This window comes from Lepidochelys kempii, chromosome 6 (genome assembly GCF_965140285.1).
Source record: "Lepidochelys kempii isolate rLepKem1 chromosome 6, rLepKem1.hap1, whole genome shotgun sequence".
NCBI lineage: Eukaryota > Metazoa > Chordata > Testudines > Cheloniidae > Lepidochelys > Lepidochelys kempii.
The window spans coordinates 122,279,297-122,298,804 of NC_136385.1; the positions used below are offsets into that span (position 1 = coordinate 122,279,297).

Sequence of the window (19,508 nt, forward strand, 5' to 3'; positions counted from 1 at the left end):
TGATCTGGATGAAAGAGGCCAAAAGAGGCCAAAAGTGCAGTGAGATGAAGACAAATAGCTCTGTCTCATCCAAACGGAGAATGCAACAACCTTCTGGTAACACAGGCAGACAATAGTGAAAGTTCCCATGGCCTAAAGGCCAATGAACTAGGGCACTGTCTTATTTTCTTTCCCCCGTAAATAGGACCATTGTATTATCAGTCAGAGATTGACTTGTGCTGGAACAGCGCCACTTCTCAGGGACACTGACACACTAAGGACACAAACAAAACCTGGGACTATCCCTATATGACACACGCCTTGCAGCAGCTGAATGGCTATGGGGGAGGGGACATGCTACAGTAAATTCTTAGAGTTATGCAGCCATTGTCTCATTTTTCAGGTATTGCTCCCCTTTAAAAACACCTGATAGCAAATTCAACCCTGGTGTAAATAAATTCTTTATCTTTAAAGGCCTGGTCTACACACCGATTTCATACCGCTACAACTATGTCAGGAAGGTGTGGGTTTTTTTTTTTAAACGGATGTAGTTATAGCAGTACAAACCCTCGTGTGGATGCATTTATACTGGTATAACAATGCCTTTCACCTGCAGAGCTTATTCTCCTTCCCGCATAGACCTGCACCGCTGTAGCGTTTCTAGTGTAGACATACCCTCATGCTGATATAACTGTGTCCACAGTAGAGGGATTGTACCACTGTAACTCAGCTGCTCAGGCCGTAGTTCATTGGATCTGAGTTAACTGGGTGGGTTTGATGCGTGGCTACGTTTGTCCACTCTTCTCCATTAGAATGGTGCTGCATTCTCGGTGACGTCAGCGGAACACCAGGAACATGTTGGATCCCAGGTGTTGCTCGCTTGTTTATATTAATGGCTGTGTGTTTATTCCCAGCAGCCCATTCCATTCCAGGCTCCGGTTCATCAGATCTCACAAGCTGAGCACGGTCCCCTTTCCCTCAAGGAAAACCCACTGTGCTACAGAATGGGATGCTGTACATTCCCTAGGTGGCATGCTTCCCTCCGACCTGTACTTGAGCCAGTACTTTAGTATGGTGCTATTGTAACCCACACACCTCCTGGGTGTGGGGTTCTGTCCCATCTAGTGGCACCGAGACCACTTAGAGAGAGAAAATGAGTCTGCTCTACAACCTTAGCTAAGAGGCTTTTAGCTCACGCGGTAGAGGCTCATGCACTAAGCTCTAGAAGCCCCAGGTTCGATCCCGCCTGCAGAAGGCTGGGGTCTGTCGGCCTTACACTCAGGCGGGGGTGGGAGGAGGCCTGTGATGTTGGAATGTCCCATTTTTCTAATGAAACTTAAGGTTAAAGTCCTGGCCATTTATAACCATTAAGGTTCTTTTGCAGAGGGTTATTAGCCCCGGTGTCCTGGCCAAATTCCACTTTCTGCCTATGTAATTGATCTCTGTGTTTTCAATTGGATATAAGAGGTGGCTGCACTTCAGTGGTGGGGGGAAGTGACACCTATACATGGCATGTTTACAATCCCTTGGGATGAAGGGCGTTGTTATAAGGTGATACTATATTATGTACAGCTGTTAAAGAGTTGGGATTCCCAGAGCCATTGAAATAAGAGGGAAGTTGTGGGACTGCAAATTTTAGAGTCACTAAATTAAGAGAAGGCACAGGATTTTGATGCCAGTTCCACATATTCCAAAATTATCAGTGGGTTTCTTAGTGCAGTGCTGTACGCTGATCCTTGAGGGATGGCGTGACAAGAAATTAGATGGGAGTTAAGATTCAGGAATGGGGCTTATCTGATCCTTGAGCGGCAAACAGCCCAAACTCCAGCCTTGACATCTTCCAGATCCCCTAACTTCTGGTTTCTCTCTTTCCATGTTGTATCTACTTGCATACTTGTAGCAGTGGATAGTGTGTTTTTGTAGATTGCTTTCAGATTATAATGTAGTTCAAATGAAGGCCAGGCTGGAGCCAAACACAGCACTCTCTGAACCCTAAGAATATGCAGAACATGTCATTTAATCAGTCTCTCTGCTTTGATTGGAAAGAGCGTGAGTCTGACTTTGGAGCACGAGGAATGCTCGTGATGTGCTAAAGCTGTGTTGGCATGAATGCAAGAAGTGGGACACGTGTGAATGTGTCTATATGTGTGACCTGATTAGAAGCCCAAGCTCTAAGGACAAGGCTCACTGGAATGCTCCCTGTCACCTTTTTGTCTTTTAATAGGCTATGGTACCCTGTGTCCTAAAACGTCTGCTGGCCAGATCTTCTGTGTCTTTTTTGCTTCATTTGGAATCCCTTTTAATATCGTTTTCCTGCACCGGGTCAGTAAGATGCTTTCTCTGCTGTGTGAAAGGTTTGGGAGATGGCTGTATGAGAAAGGAATGAAAAAGGTAATCAGTTTCATTCTCTCCAGGATTGTTTGTATGCTGGCTATTGGGTTTTCTTCCAGATATATCTGAGTTACTTTATATGCTACTTATGCACCCAAGCGGTGTTAGGCACTGTACAAATGCATATGAAGAGAGAGTCCCTGCTTTAAACATTTTATACTCTAAAGAGATGAGACAAGGGTGTGGGGAAAAAGACATACATGCAAAATATCTTCCACACCTACAAAAATATGAGAAATTTGAGCAAAATATCTGGGGTGATGCAAGGTGCACTGCACGGCTTGTTAGTTCCAAGATTCCAAGTACCCCACCCCTCTCCTCCTGTATCCTAATGGCCTAAACTGCCTGCTGCCACACCACGAGCCAGCCGCTCCACGGGGTCAGAGACAAAGAACGAACAGCCCACCAGAAGAGGGCCATTCTAGTCAACGTGTTGAAAGATGGGAATGGGTCTCTCGGAGTTGGAGGCAAGGGCTCTCAAGGCTGATTGTGCCCCAGAGGATAAGTCTGCATTGCAGCCGGGTGCGAGCCTTCCACTCCAGGCAGACAGGCTTGTCCTAGCAGGGCTCACACTACAGCACTACAAAGAGCTGCCTGGTGGTTGTGGCACCCCAGTGGAGGCTCAGGCTAGCCACCCGGGCTCAAGCCTGCCCCACCCCCCTCGTCAGAGCTCAGGTGGCCAGCCTGAGCCTCTGCCGGGGCAGCAATGCCCACCCAGTGATTTTAGCATGTTAGCCCAAGCTCCGTTACCACAAGGAGGCTCGATCCCAGCTGCAGTGTAGACATACCCTGAGTCTCTAGCAGCTCCTATTGCTCTCCCCGCTGCTTTTGAGGTGGTGGGAGTTATTCTTCTGGGGCTAATGAGTAATCTGAGTTCTTCCATAAAAAGCGGTATCAGCACTAAAGCCAATTCCCTTCATCCTTCAAACAGATACACCTCCCTCCCCAGGCCTGCAAAAATTCCATAGACATGGAATGGAAGGATTGCACCAACCAGGGATCTGGGGAGTACACAGCTCACCTCGCTCTCTCCAGTGTGGGTACCACGGTTGTCCGGTTTCCTTTCCTTTAGCCCAATTTCTACTTGTAAATGTCATACCTACAAAAAGAAAAGAGAAATTTTAGCATATACCAAACCCAGCGAGGCCCCCCCATTCTTGACTGCAAAGAGAAGGGATGGTGCCGAAGCTGCTGCACTGTCTCTCCACCACCAGAAGTTCCCCCAGCCTCGGGGTGCTCCCCCAATGGAAAGCCAGCGCCACCCAGCCATTAAGGGTCTGGGCCTTAATGACAGTTATTTGGGCTGGTTGGAAATTTTCCATGGAAAATTTAAATTTTTTTGGGTCAAACAACTGAACACCCAGAATCCAACTAAATCTGAAATATTTTGGCTGAAAACAAACATTTTGATTCTGAAATGTCAGCACGATGCCTCATGGGAGTTGTAGTTCAAGTGTTTCATGCTGTCATTCATCTCTGGGGCTGGACTTCATCTCCCATGATGCACCGTGGCTATGAAATGGCTATAATAGGTGACCTCTCCTCACCACAGAGTGAGGCCATGGTGCCTCATGGGAAATATAGTCCTTTTGTGTGACTGTGTCAACCTTTAACTCCTGCAGACCTGGGAGAAATTCCTGTCCAGCTATTCATCCAAAATACTCACGTTGTGTAGGATTTCCTCATGTGTCCAAGTGGACCGCAATTTGTGTTGGTTTATTTTTCAGAAGAAGATCAAGTTTCTGACCCTTCTCTTCTTCCTGGTGATGGGCATTCTAGTGTTCCTGTGTCTGCCGTCATTTGTCTTCCAGGTGGTGGAGGGCTGGTCCTACAGTGAAGGAGTTTATTTTGCATTTATCACCCTGAGCACCATTGGCTTTGGAGACTACGTAGTAGGTAAAGACAACAGTACTTCTCTCTGAATTAAAAGGTGGCAGAATTACCATGGTCGTGACTAAAAGGAGATGGGACAAAGCACAAGCGAACGCACTTTAGGAAGCAATGCTGCATTCAGTGGTCTTTCCCAGCTCTAGCTTTTGTAATTCTAGGAGGAATGACCAGTTTCCTGGGGGTAGCCCAGAATGGCTCAGGGTGCCCAAATGCCTAGACACTATGAAACATGGTGCTTTATCCATGGTTGGCGGGGGGAGGAAGTTGGGGAGCAAGAAAGGAGACTCGGGGGTGTCCCAACTACAAAATCTTATGTGCATATCTGACTCATGTGTTTTAGTTAGTGAAGAAATAATCAGGGCTTGTTTTAAAATGCCTAATTTTTAAGCAACGTTCTTCACAGCTTCAGTTTTTGATGAAGAGTGAGCAATAGAAAGCTTATCCTGGGGATGGAGACCTATTCCTCCACTAACATGAGTCACCATAGAAATTAACTCCTGGGATCCCCTATGTGTCATTAGACCCTCCTGGACATCACACAAGTTCAAAAGTTCTCCTGAAGTTAAACCCTATAAAACACAGCCTAGCTAGGCAAAGTCATTCTACAAACACCTTCAGGTATTTCTCACCAAAATATTCTCTCTCTGTTTGCTTTTGGAATGAACCCCTCAAGAGGCCCCGCACAAGAGAACTCCAGAGTCCAAACCACTGTCAGCAGAAATGATCCAATATTTGGATTTTGTCAAAGTGAACAGATTCCTCCACAGTGCCTGTCCTGGTAATATGTTGGCAACCAGACGTCCTCTCCACAGAGAAATGACAAGTAAACAGCATTTGCATTGGTACTAGAAGATCTGTGGCTTAAGTGCATTGAGTCTGGAGGTCTCACTCCAGTTCTCAGTGGACAGGCCATTCACAGCACAAAAAGACCACCTCTGCCGGCAAGCTTAAATTCAGCCAAGAACTGAAGGGCATGGAGACTGACTGTCTTTCCTTCTCACCCATTGTGAGGACTCCCTCCAGGTCAGGGCTGAGGTGTGTTGGCAGAATGGTGTGGGGAAACTTGCACTGACATTGCCTATATTCTACCTCTTTTGTGAGTAAATAAACTCCTGTCTCTGGGGCTGACAATCCAGCTTCTTTCACAAGCCCTTAATTCCGCCCCCACCCCCAAAATAAAAAAAAAAAAGAGAGAGAGGGAGGGAGAGGAAGAGAGAGAGAGAATTCTGATTGGAACATCACAGTCAGTGTGGGGTTGAGAATATTCCGCACCTCACAAGATAAAGGGCTAAGGCACAGGCAGCAACAGAACTGGCTGTGACATCTGCCCCGGTCCAAATTAAATGGGTACTTTAAAATAACTGAATGCCTGGTCGAAAACGGACCCTGGCAGCTCTGGTTGGCTCCGCTGACTGGGGCATTAAAAGTCTGGTCAGCGGCGAAGTGGGGACCCGGGGCTAAGGTAGACTCCCTACCTGCCCTGCCTCTGTGCAGCTCCCGGAAGCAGCCGCCAGGTCTATGCGGCCCCTAGGCACAGGGTGGCTCCGTGCTCTGCCCCCACCCTGTACTGGCTCCGCAACTCCCATTGGCTGGGAACCGTGACGAATGGGAGCTGTGAAGGCAGTGCCTGCAGGTGTGAGGGCAGCGTGCGGAGCCTCCCTGGCTGTCCATGCAACTTGGGGCTGCAGGGACCTGGCAGCTGCTTCCTGGGAGTTGTGGTTAGTCGGGACCCCACACCCCAAACACCCTCCCACACCCCAACCCCCTCCCAGAGCCTGTACCCTACACCTCCCCACCCAACTCCCTGCCCCAGCCCTGAGCCTCCTCCTGCATCCCAAACCACTCATCTCCTGCCCCAGAGGCCGCACCCCCAGTCGGAGCCCTCACACACCCCCCCGCACCCCAACCCCCTGCTCCAGCCCAGAGCCCTCTCTTGCACCCTGAACCCCTCATTTCTGGCCCTACCCCAGAGCCCACACCCGCAGCTGGAGCCCTCACCCCACCCTGTACCCCAACCCTCTGCCCCAGCCCGGAGTCCCCTCCCGCACCCAAACTCTCTCCTGGAGCTTGCACCCCCAACCCCCTGCCCCAACCCTGAGCCCCCTCCTGCACCCCAAACCCCTCATTTCTGGTCCCACCCCAGAGGCCACACCCCCAGTCGGAGCCCTCACACTCACCCCCACACCCCAACCCCCTGCTCCAGCCCAGAGCCCTCTCCCGCACCTTGAACCCCTCATTTCTGGCCCTACCCCAGAGCCTACACCCTCAGCCAGAGCCCTTATGCCCCCCCTGCCCCAGCCCTGAGCCCCCTCCTGCACCCCAAACCCCTCATCCCTGCCACACCAAAGCCCTCACCCCCCCTCCCCCGCATCCCAACCCCCTGCCCCAGCCCGGAGTCCCCTCCCGCACCCAAACTCTCTCCTGGAGCTTGCACCCCCAACCCCCTTCCCCAGCCCTGAGCCCCCTCCTGCACCCCAAACCCCTCATTTCTGGTCCCACCCCAGAGGCCACACCCCCAGTCGGAGCCCTCACACTCACCCCCACACCCCAACCCCCTGCTCCAGCCCAGAGCCCTCTCCCGCACCTTGAACCCCTCATTTCTGGCCCTACCCCAGAGCCTACACCCTCAGCCAGAGCCCTTATGCCCCCCCCTGCCCCAGCCCTGAGCCCCCTCCTGCACCCCAAACCCCTCATCCCTGCCACACCAAAGCCCTCAGCCCCCCTCCCCCGCACCCCAACCCCCTGCCCCAGCCCGGAGTCCCCCTCCCGCACCCAAACTCTCTCCTGGAGCTTGCACCCCCAACCCCCTGCCCCAGCCCTGAGCCCCCTCCTTCACCCCAAATCCCTCATCCCTGCCACACCAAAGCCCTCACCCCCCCTCCCCCACACCCCAACCCCTTGCCCCAGCCCAGTGAAAGTGAGTGAGGGTGGGGGAGAGCGAGCGACTGAGGGAAGGGGGATGGAGCGAGTGGGGGCGAGAAGAAGCATGACAGGGGCAGGGCCTCAAGGAAGGTTCCCTCCATCCTGCCCCTCTCCAGTTTCATAATGGTTAGGGCTCCTCCACACCCATGCAGGCTTCCACTCCAGGGGCTACTCTTACTCTCTCCATTCCACCCACATGGAATTATCCATGAAAAATGATCCTCGGAGTAAATCCCAGTACTCAGAGCTACACTTCCCTTCTGAACAATGTTTTCAGGCAGACATCAGGGCCATAACTGCACAGCTACTTAGGACCTGGGACAAGAACAGAAAGGCAAACTTTTGCACGTTTCTCCTGCTTTGTCACATGTCTGCAGGGCCATATTTGTCCCAGAGAAAAGATAAACAGAAACTGCGATGGGCCTCCCAGGGTGCAACCTGGACCTGGGGTACTGCTGAACCCTCTGTTTTACCAATCTGGGTTCCCTCTCACATTTTGCCCTCTGAACTCTCCAGCCTGGGCTGTCTCTCACAATGCCTTACTAGTGACAAGCAGCAAGCCCCTCCAGGTGCGGTGATCACTCAGCACAACAACATGTGGAGCCCCACACCCGGCTAGATTGCATGAATGCACCCAGAGCCACTCATGAACTAACAAGAGAGAGGCTTCAACCAAAATACCCCCAGCTCCCCAGCCTAGGACCCTGGAGCTGTACTGTCCTGACCAATATGGATTTATTACCTAGTCCACCACTTCTACAAAGGAAAGTGGACATGCACCAACTCTCATTGCTGAGCTGAGATTTCTCGCCAAGCACGTCACTCAAACCACACTGTTTTAGGTAAAATAAAGAGCAGATTTATTAACTACAGAAAGATAGATTTTTAGTGATTATAAGGGATAGCAAACAGATCGAAGTAGATTACCTAGCAAATAAATAAAAACTCAATCTAAGCCTAATATACTAGATAGGATTTGAATTAAGCAGTGTCTCACCCTGTTACATAGTGTAAACAGTCCACATACACAGACTTCCTTCTTTCCTGCCTGGGACCAGCAATTCATCCAGTTCAGTCTTTGTTCCTCAGGTGTTTCCAGGTGTTCTCTTGTGTGGGGAGTGAGGCCAATTGGTGATCTCACATCCCCCTTTTATAGCTTCTTCCATGTGGCGGGAACCCCTTTGTTCCAAGCCAAGTTCCTAGTCCAGTTTGTGGAAAAATACAGGAACCAAAATGGAGTTCAGTATCATGTGATCTAGTCAAATGCCCTTGCATGCTTTGGTGAGTCATGGTAGCTATTATGCAGAGGCTGACTGAAGCGTCCCCAGGACAGTTCATCAGGCGAAGATAAGCTTTCCCCATGACTCATTGTCTTTGTTGATAGGCCATTCAACTAGAATAGGCCATTCACACTGCACTGGCAGACGGCAGCGCTTTAATGTGGCTGTATAATCACACCCCCACCCCCACAAGGGGAGTAGCTACCAGTGCTGGGAACGCGGTTCCCAGGGCTGGTGCACCATCTACCCTGCCACTTTACAGCGCTGAAACTTGCATCACTCAGGGAGGCGTTTTTTCACACCCCTGAGCGCGAAGGTTTCAGTGCTGTAAAGTGGCAGTATAAACAAGGCCTAAAAATTTGCGAGTGTTACCCAAGTGCAAGTACATTTGAAATACAAATACAGTCAATACTGATAACTCCAGATACAAAAATGATACATTCATACAAATAGGATAATCATAGTCAGCAAACCATAACTTCTATAGACACCTCACATGACATACCTCGTACAAGATGCATCATAATTATATAATAATCATATCATAATCGTATTACTATGGTGAATATGGGGTGCAGAGTGTCACAGATACCCAAACCCCTACCCAAATCCACCCCCTTTAATTTTGCTACAAAAATGTAGCAAAACAGCAGAGTTTTGAGTGCCAAGGTTTTGGATTCACACAATGTAAACTGCACACGGTGCAGTTACACTTACAGAGTCGAGGCCTGTTACTCTGAAGATTCCATGCTGATGTTTTGACCTTATGTGTTAGCCAAGCAGAAGTTTACATTTCAGTGAGCCGTCTTGGCTGCATTGTACTATTAAGGTTACACGTGACTAAACAGAGTGGGAACAAAGCTTCACTTGTTGGAGGATTGCTTATGTCTGAGAAGCCAAACTAAATGACCTGTGTAGAACAGCAGGTGGAGAACTCCCAGTGATGTTAAAAGGTTTAGACTGCATGAAATACACATCAATCCAGTGGTTTCAAATGCGGAAAGTTGTGCCTTCAGTTTTCAGTATGTGGTAGAGAGTTTTCAACAGTTGCTTTCATTGCATTTCATTCTTTTTTAGCGGAGTAGGCCCTGCAGCAAGTAACGTATGAATTATAGGTTTCTCCTATACATGCAAGGTTGTCTGCTATTTGTGACAGCTATTTATTAGGTCACAATCACACTTTGCTCGGTAAGTCTATGGAGATGGCATAAGTTGGTAGACATGGTACATTTCAGCTTCACTCCTCCAGTTGCACTCTGTCCTTGTGCTTGCTACTAAAACATATCCTGGAGTATCTTAATTCTAATATAATATGGTTACATTGTGGTATATCACTGCAAATTATTGGGTTTGCCTGTGTTAGCTCCTACACACCAATCCAGTAAAGCATTTCTCCAGTGGAAAATGTAGCACAGTTCCATTCCTTTTGGAAAGATGAGGCAACGCACTACATCTTAGTGTCCTTTTCAAAGTATTCAACATGAAATATTCTGACCAATACACTAGCTCAACCAATTGTAGTCAGGCAAATTGAATTCAACTTCTTAATTGATTCTTCTCTATTTTTTCTCCTTGTATTCAGGTAAACAGCCTGACAGGAATTATCCTTCCTATTACCGATCTTTGGTTGCCATTTGGATTATCTTTGGCCTGGCCTGGATTGCTCTTCTGTTCAATTTATTGACAACATTATTGGAAGACACTGAAAAAAAAATTGCTCGGGATCTTCACAAAATGAGAAAGGCAGGTAAAGACAACGAGGAAAACCAGAAAAGATATCAGCCCACTGGATTTGTTTCTGCAGAAGAACCATCATTACTGGGTTCTGGAGGAGATGCACAGAAGACAATGTCTCTAGCAACACATCTTGGAGATGCTAAACAAGGGGAAACTATTTTTTCCTTATAGCAAAATATTATAATCACCCACTGGGATCAGAGTTGTTTATTGCAGATTACACTGGTCCAGTATTGTAAGAACTAGACCGAAAGGAGAAAGTCCTGTGGAAATATCATTTCTCTTGCATCCCACACTGAGATGTGATTTTCCCTACACTCTAGCTCAAAAGTGATACAAACCAGGAGTAACAGTGATGATAAAACTGCTCTCCCAGCTGTTTTATCTGCAGCAGACCCACGATGACATGATTTACATCATATCCCCCGCCACACATACTGTTGGCAAAATTCTGCCTGTCCCAAGTGTCAAACATTCTCTAGCTTCTTTGAGTCACTGCTAGCTGATGTAGTGCCTTTGGATAAAGATCACAAATGGCTAGATTTCAGTGGCTGCCCGATATGAACCAAAATGCCATAATGAGCTGGCTGACTTTAAAAAAGGAGTGACAAGATCAAAGGTCACATAAGAAGCAAATCACTGGGGTAGGAGAACATTATATGAGCAGGATTAGAAAAGGTGTTGGTCCTGTTTGAAAATGGGTTATTCTACCTGTCTCACGCAAAGCTGGGGGCAGTTCCTCCTCCCAACCCTTTGGTTTAGGAGAGCTTTACAGTTCTGGCTTACTGAGTACATCACCACTGATTTGATTCAGTTTCTTGCTGTAAAAGGAAGTGGGTGGCTTTTCATGAGGAAACGTTGCTGTTTGAAATGGAGGTGTCATCAAGCACCATGCATGCTAGATGTACACGTGGGCCTACCTGGCCCATTTAGGTTCTGCAGAAGCATTTGTGCCCCTCCTGGGTGCCAGGAGAACCTTCCAAATTTGATCTGAGTCTACAGGATGCAGCCTGGTCCTCTCAAGCCTGCAAGCAAACAGTGAAAACACTGTCTTGGTGGAGTCTGGACTCCCTAACCTGCCCCGATTGAGAACAGCCACCAGACTGATTAGAAGGCCTGTCTTCCAATTTTTTAATGTTTGAGCTCCTTGAGTCTATCGGCTTAGCTTAACAAAGAGAATTGTTAAGGGATGGTGATCACAGTCCATAAGTATTGATACGGGGCACAGGAATTTGATAACAGAGGGCTCTTCAATCTAGCAGACAAAGGTATAACAAGATCCAATGGCTTGAAGTTGAACCTAGACAAATTCAGACTAGAAATAGGGGGCAAGTTCCCTCTGTTGTGTTTACCTTGTTGTGGTGGAGGGGCTTGCATGTTCCGACGAACCCACTATGCCACCTGGAGCCTAGTGCACCTGGTAGGGTCACCCGAGGCAAATAGTTTGGGGAAGGTTCCAGCCTAAAAAGGATCCACCTCAAGACCCTCATGAAAGCCCAAAAATGACCATGCAAACCTTGCCTGGACTAGCAATACTGGGACCTTCTCCTGGGGGTGGTGTCAGGCGAGCGTCTGGTGTTCAGGCTACTCACGTAACCTGGCTGGGCCAAGCCCGAAAAGGTGATCCTCTGGATCGAGAGGAGCCAGTTGGAGGTGGTTCGGGCATCTGGTTAGGATGCCCCCTGGGATGCTTCTGTTGGAACGCTACTGGGCACATCCCACTGGGCGGAGGCCCTGAGGCCGACCCAGGAAAATACTGGAGGGATTATATCCCCCAGCTGGCCTGGGAACACTGGGAAATCCCCTAGGAGGAGCTGGAACCTGTTGCGGAGGAAAGGGCGGTCTGATTCTCCCTACTCTCCATGCTGCCGCTGCGACCCTCACCAGGAAAAGCGGCATAAAGGAAGAAGAAGAAATAGGGTACAAGTTTTTAACAGTGATGGTGGTCAACCACTGGAAAAACTCACCAAGCTTTGTGGTAGATTCTCTGTCACTGGCAATTTTAGGTTTGGAAGTTTTTTTCCCTAAAAAATATACTTTTGTTAAAATAAGAACTAATTCAGGGGAGTCCTACAGCCTGTATTATCAGGCTAGATGATCACAAGGTCTCTTTTGGCTTTATAATCTATGCATTATTTGTTGACCCTAAAGCCCAACGATGACAGTTATGATGTCAACATTAACTATTTAATTGCTGTGTGCGTTTTTGCAGCTGAAAAGGGGAAGGGGGAGGAGTCAAGTGTCTGGAAGATGGATGGGTGGGAATAGCTGCAAGGAAGAAACTGCTCTTTTCCTCCCTGTGCATTAAGGCAGACAGAGAAGAGAGAGAAATGAGGATGGGGAGGAAAGAGAAATAAAGGGCAGAAACAGCAGAGGTATAAAAAGGGATGCTGAATGAGACAGTGAAATACTGAGAGTTTACTTACGGCACTAAGACTTTTTACCCTTGCTCTTTGTGCAAACACCTCTGTGAGCTCATGGGAGTTCCACTGGGGCTGAATGGGAATGTGGAGTTTGACGTGTACAGCTCAACCCACAGGCTGTGATTGACAGCAGAGTTCGGCCCACTCTGTAGAATCAGTGTGACTCTGCTGGTTTAAAACAAGAAAAGAAAAACCCTCCAAACCACACGACACAGCCAAAGCCCTGGGTCAGGAGAGCCCATTTCAGGGAATTTCATAGCTAGTTGAACTTTGTGGGTTCAAAGCGCTTGTCAACAGAAGCAAAACTTTGGGTAGTTTTTGTTCATTTAAGCTACACATCTCCTGGGTACAGGGGATGGCCAGGGCCTCAGGAACTTCAAACTTTTGGGAGCCTTGAACTGGGTTTTTGTCTTTAGTGAGGCCTGGTCAACGCTTAGAAGTTAGGTCAACATTCATAGAATAGAATCATAGAATATCAGGGTTGGAAGGGACCTCAGGAGGTCATCTAGTCCAACCCCCTGCTCAAAGCAGGGCCAATCCCCAATTTTTGCCCCAGATCCCTAAATGGCCCCCTCAAGGATTGAACTCACAACCCTGGGTTTAGCAGGCCAATGCTCAAACCACTGAGCACCCCTCCCGCCCGACTGATGTAGCAATGCCAACCTAACCCGCAGTGTAGACACAGCTATATAACGGAAGAATGCTTCTGTCAACCTAGCTACCATCGTATGGGGGAGGCGGCGTTCTGACACTGATCGAAAAACCCCTTCTGTTGGTGAGGCTGCATCTGAATGATGGGATTATGCCAGCATTACTACGGCAACACAGCTATGCCGGCATAGCCTCTGTAGTGCAGCCATACCCTAAGAACGGGCTTGTTACCACACATACTAGTTGTGCCACTTTAATAATAGCAGTCAAGTTAAAGCAGTAGGAACCCCCACCCCTGCAGTGCGGATGCAGTTGTGTGGGTATAAATATCCTTTAGAAGTGTTACGAGCTCTAGCTGTACAAGGCACCCTTATACTAGTATTACTGTGTCCACACTAGGGATTGTACAGTGTGACCACTTCAGTTAAAAAAAAAATCACACCCCTAACCCAAGTAATTTCTCAAAAGGGAATTATAACAAATATCTCAGAAAAATGTAGTTCTCATAAGCCACTATAGGGCTGTACTGTGGCTTCTTTGAGCTACCTCTTGGTATTTCATCCTCCCCCCCTGCACCTTCTTGTGGCTGTGTGCTGCTAGTCCCACAGTACCTTTATCATCAGGAAATTACCCCTCTTCCCTGTTTCTATCCAGGTAAATTATACTGCCCTCATCCCCTCACAGTCATTAATGGATTTCATCCTCATAACACCCCTGGGAGATGGGAGGACCTGACCCCTATCTTGCAGTTTGGTAACAGACCCATCTGCCCTTCCGCTGTTCAGGAATCAAGTGGATCACAATAAATAGCCCTTGGAGTCTTGCGATATTTCCTTCTGACAGCAAATCTTACTCAAAATCAAAACTAGACCTAGGCTTCGCCTCAGTGCCACAGGCTTTTTGAAACAGTCCTGAAATATTAAACAAATGCAATCCAGATTCCACTATTAAAGCAGCTTCTACTGAAGGGACCTACCTGCCCAAAGCCCGGAAAGCAGGAATCAAATCCATCCTAAAAACCAATCATGCGAGGCAGCAGGAGTTCCCCAGGCGACCAGTAGAGTGGTTTCTCCACTGAGGGATCTCTGCTGGCTGGAGTGGTGGCAAAGAACAGTTCAAAAATCTCCTTACCAACCCGATGCCCCAGCACAGCTAATGGAATCCAATTTTCATAGGCAAGCCTCCCATGCAATTTCCAGCTCTCCCACTGCTGCTCAGTTTCAAAGGGAAGCATTTCTAACTACTTCCCCATCCATGAAATCAGTTCCAGCAATACCCTAGGAGAAGGATCATGAACAATATTATGACAGAGTAAATGGCAACAAGGTCTCACGGCATTGAGTCTATGCTGCAATTACAATTCCCATCTGCCCACCAAGTCTTTGCTGTGTGCTAACACAAACACACTGTGTAATACCTGCACTTGGAAATAAATAAACAGTCCAGACAATACAGTTCCCTGCACATTTTGGAAGCAGCCACCATGTTTTGTTTAATAGATCTTCCTCCTGAGAGACCCAGACCTGCACTTTGAGCAGTTGTAATTAGTACATGGCAGACAAACAGGTGATTGTTTGGGGATCTCATGAGGTCTCATTCAATTAATAGCCTGTTAATTGCTGAGGATTTATTTTCACGTGGAATGGAAGGACTGTTTAAAGCAGTGAAACAGCTGAGATGTGTTCTTTGCTTATGCAACATCACACTCCAAATAGCCAGGGGTATCATTTTTTAACTCCAGGCATTGCGGTTATTTCCAAGTTGAGGCCACACACTCCATCACACTGAGATGTGCATTCTCTGCTGGACTCATGTTAGAAAACATGGAATTCAAAGAGGAAAATCTTTTTTACTTTGGTTTAAAAAACAAACGATATATAAACCCAGCATCCAAGATACCTGCTCCTCATGCCTTTAGGTCACAACCAAAGACATTGAAGGGCCAGATCCTTGGCCTACATTAAGTCCTCCTTGCACCAGTCCAACAGGGCTTAAAGCTGTCCCAGAAATTCCCCTGTTGGCTTTAGGCCAACTGCTCCCAACCCTAAAGAGGCTATTCCAGTGTGGGTCAGTTGTAGGAGCCGGGGGCCTGGCTGGCGCAAAATCGCACTGATCTCCAACTGGCAGAATGGTGCCTATGGGGCTGGCTTAAATTAGAGCAACCTTGGAGCTGCTCCAGTTTGCACCAGCTGGGACTGATCCCTCTGGAACCAAGTTTATCTGTCATCTTCCTTGGGAGAGTTTGCAAGTGAAATGTTATATAAAGCGATTGTCCCATCCACAGTTTTACTGCTTGCTATTTTTACATCGAGCTATTGCATGCACGCAATTCATCCATTCAACAGGGCTATTTGCTTCACACCCTGAGACTCACTGAATACAGTAGGTTTATCCTTCAGTGGGTTTGAACGGATTTGGGGCTGCTCTTAGTAGGTTCTGAGCACTCAGCTCCCCCTGAAGTCTGGAGGTGTAGATTCCGTCTCGGGTGGATGGACCCACGCTAGCTTTGATTAAGCTAGAGCGCTGTGGTGGCGTGGGCTAGCCACCCGAGTACATACTCGGGGTCTCAGATAGGATCATACTCAGGTGCTTAGCCCACCCTACCGTGGTTACACTGCTATTTTAGGTGCGGTTACTTGATCAAAGCTAGCGCAAGTACCTTTGCAGCTGGAGATGTAATTTCCAGGCGGGTAGTGTAGATGTACCCTCGGGGACGGTCAGCAGCCTGCAGGCTCATGCTCTTAATACTTTGTTTGGCTTAAAAGAATCATTGGCATGAGTGCTTTGATTCGACCAGAAGAAACATGTGGCTGCTGAAATATATTTCACAGTTCGCTCTGGTTTTACTTTGCGACAAGCTTCTCCATTAAACCGAACCACAGCTGGAACAGAGCCTGGGATATTAGAAACACCAAGCAGAGTCATTGCCATCAGCGAAAAAAACTAGAACCAGTCGCCTGCACCCTGGCTATGTTTAGAGATGGTGCAAACTGTCCGGGGCCTGTTTGCAAAAGAAACCCCTTCTTCAGGGTTAGGGCCCCACTGTTCAAACTTCCATCTGTATCAGGAGGCTACTATATGGCTATCATTATAATTATCATGTACCTTGGCCCTACATGCGGCTCTATTAGGTGGATGCTAAATCTCAGACAATAGGTTTGTAATGATCATTTGGGGAAGTCTCACCTGCAGGTTATTCCCCCTGAGAGGGGCTAGAAAACCCAGGAGTTTGAGCTTGCAGAGCATCTATGTGAGAGAGACAAGGTGAGTGAGAAGAGGACGACTTGACCTGAAGAAGAGCTCTGTGGAGCTCGAAAGCTTCTCTCTTCCACCAATAGAAGTTGGTCCAATAAAAGACATTACCACACCCACCTTGTCTCTTTCATATCCTGGGACCCACACAACTACAACAACTCTGCAAACAGCAGTTCTACATGGCTGCTCCATTAGATGGCTGCACTCAGCACAGGGCCATGGGAAATCTGCAAAAGATGATGTCTCCACCTGTTTTCTCAACCCCCGACCTATCCCCTCTCAGGGCAGCAAGAGTCAGGTTGCCACTGTGAGTATCCACCTTGTGCAGCAGAGGATTTCTCTGCAATGAGGGAAATTTCATAGGTTAATGATGGCAAGTGTAAGTATTAACTTATGTTTGGATCCCTTGAAGAGTTTGGGGTCGCCCTGGAGATCAGGTGTCCCTTTGGCCCCAGCCCTGCCCACCCTCACCCACTTACAGAGCCCCTGTGGAGGGACAGGTTAATGCAGTTTGGAATTGGCCCTGGCAACTTTGGCACATTACAGGGTTTTAAGATGATTATCGATTCTAGCTTCTGAAATATACTCTTGCCAGAATCTAATCCCGGTGGTTAACTGCACCTTTAACTTGGAATGTGAACCAGAACAAATCCATTTAGAAATCCTGAAGGTTTTCTTTCCTGGAGGGTTCTGGACAGTACTGTAGGAATCCTTTACCAAAAACTTCAGAGTGGCTCATTTGAGTTAAAAATCAAGGCAATTACTGCATTCATTTAATTGCCAGTTCAATACAATTTGGGAGCCATGTTTCCTGCAAAATCCTGATTTTTCTTCCAATTGCTCTCACAAATGTGGTTGGAAGACATGGAAGTAGTTTTGCAGCAAGGCAACAGAGCATGAAATAACACACCCCCCCCCCTCAGAAAGAGAGCCAATACATTAAGTAGAATGATAAGGAGTAAAAATCACATGCCATTGAAAACTGACGGGAGGTACGACCCATGATTCAGATAACATCTTATATAAGAAGGATTAGACGGAAAGGATGCCAAAAATCGCAGAGAGAACAAATGTTGCTTGAGATGAACCTTGAGTCCCAGACAAAGTAAAGGCTGGTTGTTTGCCAGAGCAAAAGGTTGGAAAAACCATGGCTTTGCTATGGCAAAACACAAAAGTCAGCATTTTAGCTGAAACCCCCTCAAAAGTCACACCACATTTCCCTTCCCTGCCCCAATATATTAGGTTTTTTAAATTTTAAAACTGTACTAAAAATAGGAAATTCAACCAATTAGGAGACCTCCATATTAGCTATCTAGCTTAGGGTTTTATACTGCAGCCTATCACTGTAGTGTTGGAGTGTCTTCCGTGTAGTCGATAGCAATAGGACTTCATGGAGACGCTGGCTGTTCTCCCTTTCAGGGGTCAAAATTCTGCTGGGGTAGGAGTTTGGGATTGGTTTTTTTTTGGGGGGGGGCGGGACTTGTTAAGGTTTTGGAAGTAGAAGAGATTGATTGAATTGGGAGTGTCCCTTATAGTGGAAAGGCTTTTTCAAAGAGGAAGGCTTGGCAATAATTCCTAGAGATGGTCAGATTCTGGCTTCATTGGATCTCCAGAAGCCTGTTCCATGGCTGGATCTCCTTGACAGAGCATGCTTTGCTCCCAGCTCTCCCAAGTTTCATCCTGAGCTTTGAGATCCGCATCGTCCCAGAGAGCTCAGAGGTTCACATATCAAAATTTGGTCTTTGGCATAGCTGGGGCTTGATCTATTAATTGCTTTGAAAGTGAGGATCAGTGTCTTAAATTGGGAACAGAAGCTGACTGGGAACAAGTGAAGGGACATGAGCACAGGCCTGCTCCAACCTAAACCATGGAATAGGTGGGTGGTCACATTCTGTACCAGCAAGAGCCTACGCATCATCTTTACATTCAGCTTCAACCACCACCACCACCTCAAACCCCCTCCTAGCACCCTGGGAAAAACTAAATACCTTCCCTGGGCCATACTTAACAGGCCATACTTCCCTGCCCACAAGCATCATGTATGCATATAAAACAAAGACAGATTTATTAGGGGACAAAGGCAATCAGAATTCACTAAGACCGGGAAGCAGAAGAACTAGCCCGAGGAAATGCCCCAGCAGAGAATGGGGAGAGAGGTGTATTCAGCTAAGAGGACGTTTCTGAACACAGGCCGAAAGGGAAAGGTTCAGCCATACTCTGTGCCTGAGAAGTTACTCAAGGACAGACCTGTGAGGTGCAGGAAAGCATCCATCAATCTCCAAAATACCAGGTGAGTTGGGGTCACTTGTACAGATCAAGGGCTCAGTCCAACACCCATTAAAGTCAATGGGAATTGGATCCACACCTCTGGTTAGTTGTTTTAGCATGGGAGCTTGGAAACCAGGCTTGGCAGGGTGCAAGCTCTTTATTTTAAATCCCACTCTAGGGGTGCATACTTTTCTGTGCAAGGAAACTAGTGTGTCAACAGTTGATCATGTGTGAACATACATTGTACACTGTCAGGGTAAACAAGGCTATTGCTATGTCCGGAACATTGTTATGCTTACTTGTGTGATGTGAAATGTGCAATTGGAAGTTTCCACCCCAGCACCTCTCCCTCAGCTAAAGGTGCTTCTGCACCGAATACTGAGAATGGATGGAAGTAGTTTCAATGACTTAATGCTCTGAAACTGTCACCACAAGGATCCCAGGGAGAAACTCCCAGGTTGCAAGTTGAAAGACCATCACACAGTCACCAGAGCTATCTATCAATCAGAGTGATGGAGGGGTGAACAAAGGTTATGTGGAACTGCAATCTGCAAAATCAGTTGAGGAGATGCAGTCTTCCTGAAGTGAATATTGACAGCAGTACACGTCTGTCCTGGGGTCTTTACTGATAAGACATATCCACAGTACAGTGAGCTGCCTTTCAGAGGTGAATGCCGGTGACCCCTCCAAATTTTCATAAGCTCATAACAGG

The 19,508-nt window shown here is 47.6% G+C and overlaps 1 protein-coding gene and 1 long non-coding RNA gene across 2 annotated transcripts in view; one reads left to right on the forward strand and one right to left on the reverse strand.

Moving 5' to 3' along the window:
• The window catches only part of LOC140913932 (potassium channel, subfamily K, member 16), a 15,471-nt gene extending 5,101 nt beyond the window's left edge, over positions 1 to 10,370 (forward strand). The window contains exons 3-5 of the mRNA XM_073350742.1: positions 2,204 to 2,370; positions 4,098 to 4,266; positions 10,045 to 10,370. Of these exons, the coding sequence (XP_073206843.1) occupies positions 2,204 to 2,370; positions 4,098 to 4,266; positions 10,045 to 10,370 (662 nt within the window). The remainder of the gene's footprint in view (positions 1 to 2,203; positions 2,371 to 4,097; positions 4,267 to 10,044) is intronic.
• LOC140913933 (uncharacterized) overlaps positions 3 to 19,508 on the reverse strand; it is a 33,508-nt gene continuing 14,002 nt past the window's right edge. Inside the window, exons 2-4 of the long non-coding RNA XR_012159702.1 lie at positions 4,037 to 4,198; positions 3,392 to 3,469; positions 3 to 2,346 (exon numbers count right to left, since the gene is read on the reverse strand). This is a non-coding gene — a long non-coding RNA (uncharacterized LOC140913933). The remainder of the gene's footprint in view (positions 2,347 to 3,391; positions 3,470 to 4,036; positions 4,199 to 19,508) is intronic.